The sequence below is a fragment of the Mustela putorius genome, unplaced genomic scaffold, assembly GCF_011764305.1.
Source record: "Mustela putorius furo isolate JIRA1106 unplaced genomic scaffold, ASM1176430v1.1 tig00000430_pilon_pilon_pilon, whole genome shotgun sequence".
Taxonomy (NCBI): Eukaryota; Metazoa; Chordata; class Mammalia; order Carnivora; family Mustelidae; genus Mustela; species Mustela putorius.
The window spans coordinates 20,140,281-20,155,568 of record NW_025421377.1 but is presented as its reverse complement, the minus strand read 5'-3'; the positions used below and the strand labels follow the sequence as shown (position 1 = coordinate 20,155,568).

The 15,288-nt window shown below is 36.5% G+C and overlaps 1 protein-coding gene across 1 annotated transcript; it reads right to left on the bottom strand.

Moving 5' to 3' along the window:
- Positions 1 to 5,823: 5,823 nt before the first annotated feature.
- On the bottom strand, positions 5,824 to 13,939 carry LOC101688609 (integumentary mucin C.1-like). Its single transcript, XM_004766326.3, has 4 exons — positions 13,835 to 13,939; positions 11,542 to 11,641; positions 8,131 to 8,794; positions 5,824 to 5,994 (listed from the first exon to the last, which is right to left on the bottom strand). Exons 2-3 carry the CDS (start codon positions 11,593 to 11,595, stop codon positions 8,192 to 8,194), a joined length of 657 nt encoding a protein of 218 aa, XP_004766383.1. The 5' UTR covers positions 11,596 to 11,641; positions 13,835 to 13,939; the 3' UTR covers positions 5,824 to 5,994; positions 8,131 to 8,191.
- Between the last annotated feature and the right edge of the window lie 1,349 nt (positions 13,940 to 15,288).

Genomic DNA, 15,288 nt, shown 5'->3' with positions numbered 1-15,288 from the left:
GTCTAGGATGGCTCTATCTAGGACAGCTCAGCTATATTTCACCTGTCTTCTTATCCCTCAGATAATCTGCATATGTTCTTATAGTGATGTGAGAAATTCAGAAGAAAAAACAGAAATGTGTAAATGTTTTTTCAGATTTGACTGATAACAATGTTATCCTAATGCCCAAAATATGCTAATGGTGGAGCCTAGAGACAGTGCAACAGGGTACAACCATTGTCCTTGTATAAAGGGAATTGTGAAAAATTGGAGCCGTTAATTCAATAAACACTCTTGATGTCCCCAACTTTCTTCCTCAATTTCTAATTTTAAAGAATCAAATTGAGTGTAGTCTACAATAGAGTTTCTCAATCTAGACACTTGACATTTTGGGCCAGATAATTCTTTCTTGCGGAGGACTGTATTGTCCATCCCTGGATTCTACTCTGTGGATGCCTGTAGTGTTCTCCCAGCTGTAATGACTAAAAATGTTCTAGACAATGCCAGATGTCCTCTCGGGGCCCCAAATCGCTCCCAGCAGAGAACCATTATTCTAGATGAGGAGTAACTCCTGATTTCAGCAGGTTTAGTTCTTTAACAGGTAATTCTGATTTTGCCTATTCTAGGCATTAGAACTATACGGAGAGTGGAAAGTGGGATGTGAAACTGGAGGAAGAAAGACTTTCTAGAAAGCTGTTATAGTCCGGATGGCCCCAAGGATGTCACAGTGAGACTTCAGAGAAATGGACAGATTCAAGAGATTTTGACAGGATAAAATCAACAGGTCCTTTTGATGGACTGGTATTAGAGTGAAGGAGAGAGTAGTGTGAAGGATAATGCCCATGAATTAGGTAAAATTATAGGTGGAAGTTGGCAATTTAGCCCAGAGCGCCAAACTTGACTAGGACACGTGCAGATAATTGGAAGGTTATTTCAGGACATTAGAGACCCGTGAGTCAAGACAATGAAAAGGAGAATGGTTTGTATGTAGTTAATACTGCACCCAGGTTAGAGGATATAATAGAATGGGCAAATAGGAAAAACAGGGCTTCTAGGGAACTCTGAAGAGGTAGCAGTGGATGGAACTTCTGCCATGAAAGAAATGAGTAAGAATTGTCACAAATAGTTCAACTGCAAGTGAGATGGGTTTGAGTCTATAGGTCTGTTATATGGAGGATATTTGCAATAGATAAAATGGGAATTGAAGAGGAAAACTAGGAAACATAGTAGGATTACCAGACAGATGTGAGGGCCACTTTGAGTTTAGAGACCTCAAATTTTAGTATTGTCTCTGTCCAAAGTTGCATATTTTTCCTCAGCAGCATTAGGTAGATTTTGCTTATATGAAGAGAAAGTAATTATTTCTGTTAATCAGAGATTGGGATTTTTATCAGATTTAGGAGCTATTAGAAAAAAGTTTTTAAAAAGTTGAAGATATTTGCAAGCTAGTGTTTGAATTTATAGACTATAAAAATCTAAGCTGGATATTTAACAAGGTTGAAGAGGGGATTCTAGGGAGATAGTAAATGGTGCAGGAACTGGAGAAGTTTAAAGAGTTGTTATAGTGTGAGTAACTAAGTGCAATATTTGGGAGAATGGGAAGTTTGTTTTTTTTTTTTTTTAAAGATTTTATTTATTTATTTGATAGAGAGAAATCACAAGTAGATGGAGAGGCAGACAGAGAGAGAGAGGGGGAAGCAGGCTCCCTGCTGAGCAGAGAGCCCGATGCGGGACTCGACCCCAGGACCCTGAGATCATGACCTGAGCCGAAGGCAGTGGCTTAACCCACTGAGCCACCCAGGTGCCCCAGAATGGGAAGTTTTGATCAAAGATATTTTGATCAAGTATGTCTTGATATATATAACTTTATGGGTGGGATATATCTGTGTGATGACAGGAAAGTCCAGATTACTTGCGTAACTGAAGAGAAATAAAGATCATTCAAGATGAGGAGTTAAAAAAAAAAAAAAAGAAATGAGATTAAAGAATGGAGTAATCTGGATTTTAATGGATGCTCATTGTGGACTGTGACATTTCCCAGAACTTTGGTGGCATTGGGGATAAACATTATGAATCCTAATTTCTGCAGAGAGTGAGAATGATGACTGAGAGCTTGACTGATACAACAATGAAGAAGGAAGGAGGAGGACCAGTTAAATGGCGCAGGCTTCCTTTAATTGGGAATAGTTTTTAGAAGATAGAGTAAGCGTCTTTGTGCAAGTTGACTTTACTGCAGTAACAACAACCATCAAATCGTAATGTCTGACAAAAACAAGTATTTCCTTCATGTCACATGTTGGCAACTGTTGGCAGCATGTGTCTGTAGCTCCACTATGTGTATCTTCTCATGCCAGGACCAGGTTGAAGAAGCAGCTCTTATAGTAGAAAGGAAAACAGCAGGAGAGCAGGTGTGATAGAATTCCTGCTTTTAATCTGGCTACCATGACTTGAGTTCACATTTTAGCAGCCCCGCAGGTCATAGTGCCAAGTCTGGCAATGAGATAGGGAAGGAAGTATATTCTGCCAGGGGCGGGGTGGGCAACCTGTATGGCAATGAATGAAAATGAAAATCCTCTTTTTATAAGGGAGGTGGAAATAAATTATTAGGGACATTAGTACCATCTGCCACAGCTGGGAAGTTGCAGCCAAGAGAATGAGAAATTCTCCTTATTTCCTTGTGATTGAGGGTGGAGGAAGAATCGCTAGCTTCCACTTGGGAGAGTCCCATTTGTTTCTTGTAAAGAAGCAGTTTCCTTAGAAAGCATGATTCCTTCTGCTTTCTCTGGGATATTTTATTAATTATCACCTTTTAAAAATTAAACATTCAATTTCTCATTTTCAATTGGATATAATTCCCAATTCATCTTTTGTAATACAGAATTATGCTCTTGATTGGGTTCCTTTTTCAAGCCATCTGACTCCCTCTTTTGGTCTCTTTAATGCAAAGCCTCTTTTGTTGCTTACTCACTTTGTAGTTAGATGCAGAAATAAAGCTCTCAGACACCAGTCTGAGTGGCCCTGCAGGGCTGCCTCTACAAGGGAGAGTAGCAGCAGCTGAATTCTGCACATAGCTTTTATTTTATTTATTTATTTATTATTATTATCATTTTTAATCAGAAAAGCAAGGACAGATGTATTAGAGCATGAGATGGCAATTATCTTGATGCCAGAAAGCAGGCCTGCACCCTCCCCTATTCCAGCAAGAGACATGGGATAAGGAAAGAGCAGGGTGTTTGTGCTAATAATGCCCTGAGGCAGGAAGGGGAGTTGAGGGTTACTTTCTTTCATTGCTCATAATCTACGCCCCTGCACCCCCCCCCCCCCCCCCCCGCCCCTCCGCCTCCTGCCATCCTCCCCAGGTGATGGGATCCTGTTCCTACTGGGCCATTGCCTACAACAGCCCAGAGAACAGGAACACTTCTGAAGTTTCAGCTGCTTCCACAGTCACCCCTTAAGGTTTATAATACTTTTTTTTTTTTTCTAAGAATAACTCCACCCACTTTTCACCTTTTAACTTTTTTATAATTTGGACAATATTGAGACTCGTTTCTAAACATCTTGTTCATGAGCTTCTTGTACTTCTCATTTTTTCTTCTTCTTTTTAAAGAAATGTTTAAGCATTCTGAAATGTTTTTCTACTTTTGGCTTTTATGAAAAGTCTTTTAGTTCTCTCACCTCTAATTGCTCCTTTTCTATCTACTGTTCTTGCTTGCTTTCTTCTGAGTTAAGTACGCGTTTCTCTTATGATTCTACCTTTACTGCTCCTCCTCTTTCTTCTGCTTTTCTCCCTCCAGTTCTGCTCCCTCTCACTTCTCCTCCTCCTTTCTCTCTTGTTTTCATTGTACAATAATAAAAATATAGGGGAGATTGTGATTAAAAAGAAATGTGCTTAAGTGACTCTTAATCTCACAAAACAAACTGAGGTTGCTGGGGGGAAGGGGGCCTGAGGATGGGGGTGCGGTTATGGACATTGGGGAGGGTATGTGCTATGGTGAGTGCTGTGAAGTAAACCTGGCGATTCACAGACCCGTACCCCTGGGGATAAAAATACATTATATGTTTATAAAAAAATAAAAAAAAATAATTAAAAAAAAGAAATGTGCTCTAAGCTATTGCTGATGATAAGGACACTATGAATGACATTAATGTGGAGTTTGTGCAATCCTAGTTGAATGAAACTTTTCCTTATACAACTCCAGGATAAACAGAACACAAAGCCGAACGGCCCATTACAATAGATTCCTAATTTGTTTCTTCATTTTTGATGTCCTAGACATTTTTGGCAGGAGAAGTTCAGAGAGTGGGCTGGGCTAGTTAAGTTTGAATGCCTGTTCTTCATTTACCTACTCTGTGTCTTTGGGTAGTTGATTAACCTCAATGTGCCTCAGTTTCCCTATCTCTGGTGTGTCAATATTACGGGTAGGCCACTTAACCTAGGGAGCTGCCAGGTACCCCTAATTCTCTCTTTTCTTTAGAATTAATCCAAACTGCTAATCTTGCTCCTTGATAATATGATAACTTACCATTCTGATATCTGTGTTTCTAGATGTGTCCTGTATTCACGGCCAATGTCTGTTTAGTGGGACTAGGAACAACCGGATAGTGTGGTATGTATTTTATCCGCCTTTGAATTCCCAGAATCGCAAGCCTGGCATATTATGTTCACTTAGTAAATGTTTGGGAGTTTGGATGTGAATGCTATTTGCTCTCTTGCCTTCATGCATTTGCCGTGTTTTTATCCAGCCTTGAGGCTTCTTCCTTTTTCCTGCCTGTTGAAATCATTCCTTCCCTTTTCATGTCTTCCATGAAATCTTAAAAAAAAAGTCTCCTTGGTGAGATTCAATACAACGTGTTTGGGGATCATAACTGGACTTCATCACAGTTATGTACCATCTTAACCTTTGCTTCCTACTTCTTCAGGACTGGGTTGTGTGTCCTTAGCTACTAAAGTCACTTCAGGTCACTCAAGTCACTTCGAATTAACCCTTCATACCAAGACTTTGTGATTATCTGTCTCCTATAATAGCTTATCCACCATAGGTTTTCCATAAATGTTTGCTCTTCCTAAAGGGGAATAAATATCTCCTCTCCTGTTTGCTCATTATTGTTTGTGCCTTTGGATATAGTATTTACTATAGATTCCTTATGCAATTTAGAATTATTTGCCTTTTTTCTATCTTTGCCACTTGAACCTTTGAGGACTAAGTGATTGAGTTTATGTTTATATTCTTCTGTTCTCTGACCTAGATCTAGGTAAATTTTACTAAATCACTTGGATGAATTAATTTATCAACTAGAAATTATTTAATATATTTTGGGTGAAGTGATTCATGGAATGGTACAAAATGTCAGTTGGACCATCTCTGGAGAAAATAACCTCTTTAGATGAAGGAATACTGTTTGAAATATTCAGAAAAAGAATATCTGTAGATCTCTATAGGTTTTTTAGAAATTTAACTTATTCTTTCTATGTTTCTGGAAAATATGTCCTATTAAACTATGATCTCTTTGAAAATAGGATTGCTTTTATATCACTTCTTTATAACTTTTATCATAGTTTATATATATAAATTATAGCTTTTACAAATTATTTATATGTAATTTCATTGTTATGTCTAAATGCACTGGTACTTTATGTCAGAAAGAAAAGCCATTTCTAAACTTTGTAATGTTTTAACATGATGTTATATAGAGGGACTTTAATTTTTTTTTGCCTGTGAAATATTTACATTTTTTCTCTGGACACATACTTTGTGTGTTATAGAACCATCTAAAAGAATGAAGGTGCCAGTAATATTCCTGTCACTCAACCAAGAAATGAAGAGGAGACCAGCACACATGTGATCAAATGCGTAAATCAGGTTATCTTTGGAAGTTTGTACAGCATAGCAAAACTAAAGAAGAAGTACTAAGAACCCACATCCCTTTATTTTTGTGTCTTCTCCTGTATTTTTGTTAAAATTGAAATGGTGAGAGAAGGTGATCATAATATATCAATATTCAGTTTTTCAGGATCTGTAAAAACAAAACAAAATACCATGAGCCATTCATTAAAAGTATATAAGCTCTTCCTTCTTCAATTTTTAAAAAATTTTTTTATTTAAATTCCAGTTAGCTAATGCACAGTGTAATATTAGTTTTAGGGCTACAGTTTGGTAGTTCAACACTTCCACAGAACACCCAGGGCTTATCACAAGTCCACTCCTTACCCCTCATCACCTGTTTAACCCTCCCTCGACCCACCACCGCCTGGGGGAGCCATCAGTTTGTTCTCCATAGTGAAGAGTCTGTTGCTTGGTTTGCCTCTCTCTTTCCTTTTTTCCCCCTTCTTTTGTCCACATATGAGTGACATCGTATGGTATTTGTCTCTCTCTGACTGATTTATTTCACTTAGAATACTCTCTAGCTCCATCCAGTTTGAAAATGTCTGAATGCTGGAAAAAACACGAGAAGCTGGGACCTCCGAGTTAGATGCATCTGAGTTTGAAGACTAGTCTGCCATTTAGACTTTGTTGTCTTCGGACAGTCTTGTAAATTCTCACAGCTTCAGTTTCCTCCTCTTTAAAAGGGAGACAGTGATAATCAGCTTTACAAGGATGCTATGAGTATTAAATGGGAATCAGTGCAAGAACTATTCAGTGCAGTAACAGCGCTCTAACTATTCTAAGTGTTCTGCAGTTGGTATCTTTTTATGTTCTATAATTGGGATAATTCTCATTTATCTTTGTAGTTAGGAGTACCTATACTAGGAGTAGGAGTAATATGCGGTATTCTCTAATTTTTTCAATGTTTTTTAGGGATCATGTTATATCATGATGTGTATGCTTCGGTCAGTATGGAAGAGAGTTCTATGGGTTGTGATTTAGTTTAGATTTTTATTTTCAATTTTTAGTAATATTTGCTAAATTTTTTTATTATGTTCAGTTAGCCAACATATAGGACATCATTAGTTTTTGATACAGTGTTCAGTGATTCATTAGTTATGTTTCCTAAAATGTTTTATCCTTTTTCACCTTATTAAAGTTGGTAGGTCCTGAAAGAAGGAGAGGAGAGCATCCTCCATGTCAAATGCACACTTTGTGGAATTTATCGAAGTATAAATTAGCTTTTATTTACTAAGGCCCTAATTGTAAGTGATTATTTCAGGGAAATAACCATTTTAGCATTGGGAGCAGAAGGCCAAATACATACGCATTAGTGAACTTTTTTTTTTTTTTTTTAAGATTTTATGTATTTATTTGACAGAGAGACAGCGAGAGAGGGAACACAAGCAGGGGGAGTGGGAGAGGGAGAAGCAGGCTTCCCGCTGAGCAGGGAGCCCAAAGCCAGGAGTCTGGGATCATGACCTGAGCCAGAGGCAGACACTTAATGACTGAGGCACCCAGGTGCTCCGCATTAGTGAACTGTTTCACTTTTTAACTATTTAAACTTTTTAAACACTTTTTAAAAACAATTTTTTCTTTGGTAGGAATCTGCTAGCAGTAGGTTTATAGATACAACCTATTAACTCAAGAAGACCAAATTTAGCTTTTAGTTTTTTTGTTTGTTTTTTAGAAAGGAGAGAGAGAGAGAAAGAAAGTGGGGGTGGGGGAGGCAGAGGGAGAGGGAGAGAGAGAAACTTAAGCAGGCCCCATGCCTAGCACTGAGCCCCATGTGGGTGTCAGGATCCTGAGATCATGACCTGAGCCAGCATCAGGAGATGGTCATGGGGTGCCTGAGTGGCTTAGTTGGCTAAGCATGTGCCTTTCGCTAAAGTCGTGGTCCCAGTGCCCTGGGATCAAGTCCTGGGATCAAGCCCAGTGTCAGGCTCGTTGCTTAGCGGGGAGCCTGCTTCTCCTCCTGCCTCTGCTGTTCTGCGTGTCCCCTGCTTGTGCTCTCTGGCTTTCCCTGCCTCTCTGTCAAATAAGTAAATGAAATCTTTTAAAAGAATGAGTTGGTCCCTTAACCAACTGAGCCACCCAGGCACCCCCCAAATTTAGTTTTGAAATAAAAAAGGATTAAGAGTTTCTAGCTCATATGGCAGAGTCAGAAACTTTTTTTTCTTTTTTATTTTTTTGGATGGGAAAAATAAAACAAAACACCCTGTTCCTATCTCTACATGTCTTACAGTTACTTATTTAGTTAGAAAATATTTTGGAAGGTATTGTTTACCTTGGTCTGCCTCTGTCTTCTTGCGGTTTGGTACATCTGTAATTTTGGACGGTTGTGGAATTTACTGTTGCTCTTGCTGCTGGTTGACAGCAGTGGTGTCGGCTGCTGGGGCAGGGGTGGTGCCAGCCGCAGGGGCACTGGTGATGTTTTCAGGTTGTTGGGCACTGGAAGCCGTAGTGCTGGGTACAGCACCTGCAGTGTTTTGGGCCGAGGCAGGGGAAGCCGTGGTGGGGGCAGCAGCGGCGGCTGTGGTGGCTGCAGCATTAGGGGCGGTGGTGTCTGCAGCATTAGGGGCGGTGGTGTCTGCCGCATTAGCGGCGGTGGTGGCTGCGGCATTAGCGGCGGTGGTGGCAGCGGCATTAGCGGCGGTGGTGGCAGCATTAGCGGCGGTGGTGTAAATTACGGTTGGAGGAGCACTAGAAGGAGCTGATAATGCTTGAGAAGTAGGATGGACGATGTTCTCAGGTGGCGATGTAGGTCTGGGTGATGGTGGGACTTGGGGGCGATGGGGGTGGGGATGGACTTGGTAGCCTTCGCGGACTTTATGATGACCGAGAGGACTTAGTATTCCAAGAACTCGTCCAGATTTTGCAACAAGTCTGCGGCTCAGCTTAGCCCTTAATTGGTTAACTGGTTTTAAAAAACCTTCCAAACTTTCACCAGGCTTAAGAGAGAATGCAAAACACAGTTGTTTTATACACCTGCGATGCATAAACTAGCCTGAACTCAGGCTTTAAAAATATTTTATCAGTTATATTTGTGTAAATATTCTGACTTCATTCCATAAGTAATAGCTGTGGAAAACATTTAGGTGAAGTAAATTTTTTTTTCTATAGGATTTATTAGAGTTATTGATATAATATGCTATGAATATTTAGCAAACCCATGGATATGCAATATTTCCCAAACTTACTTCACCATGGAAGAGTGTATGTGAGTTTGTGTGTGGATAGCATTTATTCATACTAGTGTTTCATGGAGAGCCTGTTGGGGCATGCTGTTCTAATTTTCATCCTGGAAAAGAGCATAATGCTATTTACTAATATTTCAGAATTTTACTATTCTAAATAGAGAGTAAAAGGAAACTACAGAAGCTTTGCATTGCTGTTTTTGTAGACCTAGAATATGAGATTGATTATTTTGTGAACCTACATGGTTGACTCATTTGCACCAACTCATAGACTAGTTAAAGGTTAGAAGAACCTTAGATTGGTCAGTGCATACTTACTCAGTGAAAGCCTCATTACAACAAAGCCATGGACTATTTTAATTGTCTCTGGTTATATGGACTTTTAACATGACATTCCCTTAGGATTTCCATTTAGGGCCTTGCTTCTCATTTTGTCTTCACTGGCAGAAACTAATTCTTGGGATTCTAAATATGACATTCCTTCTGCCTCCTCATGAAATATTTGTTTTCAGAGTGAATAAATTCTAAGAAATAGTCATATACCTGAGTTTATGATGAAGAACAAATAAGTTGCTAAAATTGCCATGAGCTTTCAAGGTAAGTTTAGAATTTTTTTCCTTCTAAATATCAGCACAATTTGGATCACTAGACCTAGACTTTGTTTATTCCACTGTCTACCCAGCTTTAGAAGCAGGAGAATGTTTTGTTTTTAAGGATTCATTGAAAGTACTTGGTATGGGAAAAAGAGAGAGCGGGAGATGTAGTGGGATGATGTGACAGTATTTTTAGTTATCACCCCCTGCTGTGCCACCCACCTCCGTTATGACATGGAGTGAGCATTATGAGAATTAAAAATGGCAGAGAGTGGAAACAGGGATTTGTGATTTTTGAAAAGTCTTTCCAGATGATTCTGAATTTTCTTTTTTTTTTTCCATTGAAAACTATTGATTTTGAGAAAAGAAACTACTTTTTTTGAATTTTGTAGGATCATAAGAGATGTTCCTTATTAAAGGACCATTAATATTTATAAAGAGAAAGATATTTACACTGAACAAGCAAATGTAGATAGTGTAGATAGTTTTTGGTACTGAAGGCTAGGTAAAATTGCTTTTTATATGCCAAGTTGCCTTATTCCCGTTGAAGATTCATATCTATCAAAGAGGTTGGCAAATTGAGGCAAGGTTTTGGTGTTCACGGAACTATTCCCACTGAGGGAGTCTCAACATTTTCTTAGGGTAGGAATAAAAGAAACTGTACCTTATCAATTCTTTAGACACAACTAACTTTTGTCATTGTGAATGAAAATATAAAAAGATAACTAGAAATATAAAAAGTTACTCTGGAGCTTCTTTGCTTGTGTGCATCAGCTGCCTAAAATGGAAATGGAGAATAGAAGTATATTTTAAAAAATTAGACCCAGAATATATACGGCATTTGAGGATATTGATTGTAAGTTGTTTGAGGGTAATATATGTGGTCGGGTTAGGTGATAGAATGGAGTACAGTTATAGAATTTTGGGTGTCATTGTTAAATGTGAGGGACCTCATAACATTTTAAGCACACAGTTCATAAGATAAAGATAATCAGTTTTTCTGGAGGTCATTAGACAAAAGTGTTCCTGTCCCTCTACATTCTCATGAGTATGTTGCTAACCAGTTTATAGGTAGTGGAAAACATGGCTCCTTTTATTATAATAACTATCATTGACTCAGGTGCCAAGCCAGGGGACCACTGAGGAACCAGTGTCTTTATGACTTGATATGAGGAAAAACCAGCCTGTGATTTAGGGGAGAGAAAAATGGGTAATTCACAGAGCTCTGGCATAGGGTTTTTCACTGGATGGAAATTCCTCCTTGCTATGTTTTAGCGTGGAAGGACAAGGAGGAGGCACTTGTGTTAGCAGTGTTCATAACACATTGGTTGTTCATGAAATAATACTGGATTAAGTTTACAGCAATAGGTGTTAGGCGATGTAACCTACCCTTTAGATAATGTAACTAAGGTATGAGCTTTAGGTAAACAAATCTAAAAATCTTAAGAGGATAGTAAGCACATGCTCTTGCTTGAAAAGTTTGATATCATGTCTAGAATTTCTTTTTTTTTTGATCCATGTAAAATCCCATATATGGCTAAAAATCTTTTTTTTAATAGTGTTTCCTATATTCAGTCTTCTTCTTCACACATCTTTCTTTTCAGGGAGCTTACCAAAGACTAACTGCTGTTCAAGAATGTTATTGCAGAGGTGGAATCAGAATACACAATTTAAACTCATAACACTATAATATCTTACTTTCACATGTGGGAATTCTAAAGACTACAAATGTGGAAAAAAAATGTTGAGTGTAACCTAGGGTCAACAAAAGATCATAAAGAAAGTTAAGGTCTTAGGAAAATTAAACAAAGGTTGTGTGGTATAAAGCTGTATTGACATAAGACAATAAATTTTATGATTAAGAACTAAATAAGAAAATAGACATAGGTGAAGATATTCAATATTTACCGAGAAGTAAGCAGTGAAAGTCAAGATGACAGCAATCAAAATGAAAGCCTTCATTTTAATGCTTTAACGTCTTCTGGAAGTAGACAGCAAAAGATGATGCCTTGTTGTTGGTGGGAGAATAAAAGAAATATTTTGCTTTTGCTAAATTTTAACCAAAGGAAAAACATTCATGCATGTTAAGGCACATCTATGGCATATATTATATCTATGATATAAAAAAATTTTCAAACTTAAAAGAAGAATAGTCCAACCTAAATGTGCAAACATTATAAATAATGAACTCCAATGGTAATACCTGTAGTAGACAAAAATGTAGGCAAAAGTTATCCTTGTCTCATTAATGGTCAAGAAAATATAAAGAACTTCTTTTTTGAGCTGCTATTTTACAGTTACTGAAGAGTTATTTGAGAAGATGTAACCAAATTATGATCAAGATGGTGAGGTTGATATCTTTGCATACAACCATAGGTTCTGTTAGTTGAAATATTTTTTTTGAAAAACAGTATGACAACATGCAAAAGGTGAAAATGTTTATATCTTTAACGCAAAGAATCTGTCTTGAGAATTATCTTTGATAAATTAACTAGTAGAAAAAAAATTTTAAACCATTTTAGTGTTATAAGTTAAAAAAATACAGATACTGGTAATCATGAAGCCTTGATAGAAATAAAAAAAATATCCTTGTTATAATGATAAGTGAAAAGTTTAACTACCATACTATAATGTTAATTATCCAGATAACACAAGTGAAAAGTTTAAATACTATACTGTATGTAAATTACCCAAATAGACAAGACAGGAAAATGTAAGTGAAAGATAAAATAGTGTGATATGATGGTTTAATTTACATGTGAATTTTCTGTTATTAAAATTTTATGGTTTTTTTGTTGAGTTTATAATTTAAACACAGAAAAGTCATTGAGAAATTGCCATTACAAGTCTTCTGGCTTTGATTTTGACCTTACCCACTTAAGACTTCAGACAAAACATTTGGGATGTTAACTTAAAAATGCAATAGGTAGAAATTTCAGATATTTTTATTAATATTGTCATTAGTATTACTTTTATTATCTGAGAAACTGTTAGAAATTTGACATTCCTGTTAAACTTTTTATTTTCTTTTGGTATGATCATTACTGCTAGATTCTCGTATTTAAAGGAAACGTAAAATATACAATCCAAACCCAAACCTGTCCAATTGCAGTTCTTTGAAGGCTGTTATAAAATTATCCTTTCTTCATAAGTTTGCATTCATATGTCATACTTCAGTAATGAATTATTGTTTAGTCACTATCCATTTATCTGATTCCTCTCCCAAAGAAGAAAAGTAGCTAAGTAGAGGAATTAATTAATGGCTGATTATTTCTACTTACAAAATCTCAGGTTCGAATGTGACTGTTTTTCTAATCTTTAAAAACATGATAGCTATAACATAATTCATGGAAAATTACTGTCTTTTTTACAATGATTTTATTTATTAGCGCATCTTCTTTTGATTTGAAAGGAAAGAACACTGGATTAATAGTCACTGGAGTTGAGAGCTTCAGTTGCCAAACCCTGGTCACGTAATTTAGCTTATCTGATGCCCAGGTTCTGCCTTTAAAATGGAATGATTAATTTATTTGACAAAACTGTCACATCCCAATACTCCCTAGAAGAGGAATAGAAAACCAGATTAATAAATGTTTCCTCGTATGTGAAATAGTCGCAATCTCAAGCAAAATATAAGGCACATTTAGATATTTATATGTCCTTCCCTTTATGATAAAAGAGATAAATGGAACGGAAACATTTCAAGTAATAAAAAATTTAAAAAATCAATTCTTACACAACTTATTTAAATATATGTTCTTCCCACTGAAAACAGTGGGAATTTTTATACGTACAAAACTAAAATATGGGTTCCTGTCTAAAAGGGAACCACTTTAAAACCGGGATTCCAGAGGACAAGCTATTTTTATTATTACGATATTTACTGAAATTGCTAACATTTTAATAATATATAAATGGATAGAACTTAAAGGTTAATGAGTTTATTAAAGCATTTCCATTTATTTTCTATTTATGATATATTCTTTCAAAGTCATTGTCTATTGGCATTCTGTGGAAAACAGTCTGAGATCTCATGATAATTACACTAGTTAGAAACTGAAGATCCTATGGTGAGTATAGTAGTTAGAAATTAATAGACATAATTGAAGTCTAAGGAAAATTGATTTAAGTCTTCAAAAATTTAGAAATGATACCATAACAAGGGATCCTTTTTCTGCTTGTCTAGCAATGTCAGCCTTACCTCAGGTTCTGAAGTCTGGAAGCTTGGAGAAAGTGCAGGTGACTCGTGCCTTATAAAGGAATTTTTTTCCCCTTGTCTTTATCCTTTCTATTTTGTTCCTATTGCTAAGCAAAATATTATTATTATTATTATTATTATTTTAACATTTGCTTCTGGGCTAATCCAAACTGTTTCCTGAAGCAAAAAATGGAGTGTTATAATCTTCAGAAGTTGACATTTTTCCTTTTCATTTATTTCTCTCAGAAACATCATGGCTAATTAACTGTGCACCAGAAGAACTGAAGGCTTATTCTTTATAATTTAAAGATAATACTCTAAGCCAGTTTCTTTCCTTTATTTCGGATGTTTTCTTACATAACTTGACATTTTAGTATCAAAGCAGTAATTATTGAAACTTGACTATAAGCCCTAGGTCTGTGAACGCTTTCATAATTAAGACTGCTGTTTATACTTATTTGCCTTACTGCTGATAGATAGTTTTGTGGATTCTGAGTTGGCAGAAGGTATTTGAAGATAGAAGCTTCTTTTGTGTCCATCTTTAGCTTTTTAAGATAAAATACTTTATTCCTGAAAGTTAGTTTTTAGAGATTATAAAATGTACTCAACTTTAAACATTAGTAGTTGGAGGGCAGCTGCAAACATTATATTCTTTTCTTGTCTTTCTGGATATAAAAACGAGAAAAAGGTAGCTAGTGGACCATTTTGACACCACTTAATGTGCTAACATCAAGACTAATAATTCTGCAATTAAACTGTCAAGTAAGATATATTAGGTACGACAGCAATTATCTTGCTCAGAAGAAACGTACCTGTCACTGCATAATACAACAAAATGTGTGTGTTGTAGTAATTTGTCATTTGCTTTTATGTACATTTTACTTCCCTGAAAATGTCCTTCCATCACCAGAAGGATAGGTAAACATCATGTACTTACACACGGAAGGTCTACTGGCGGATAATGGGATTTGTAAGGCTTTTCTTTTAAGTTAGCAGTTAACAATGATATGTCTTCTTGGCATTAATTGACCCAGTGATGAACTGAAGATCAAGTGAGAACCTCTAGACTTTTTCTCTTAAAGGTAAATTTGAGGCCACTGGACACAGTGTCTCCTTGATTATTGGTTTTTCAGTTTGTTCACATATTTTTTTGGTTTCTAGGATAACTCATTACAGTGAGGGCAACCTAAAATCCCAATCAAGATGAAGACCTAGATCTGTGTGCTTTTATGTATATTATAATTTTGTACGTGAACAGACTGAGACTTGAGCAAATAGCTAGCTCATAGTTTTAAGAACCAGTATTTTAAGCCAGATTTATCTTCACACCTTTATTCTTTTATTTGTTAAAATTTTCAAGTATGTTTGTACTAAATATTTTTAAGTATGTTTGACTTCTGTTAGGAAGATTTTTGATTAATTATTATAGTGACTACGCTGTAGACAGAGAACTATCT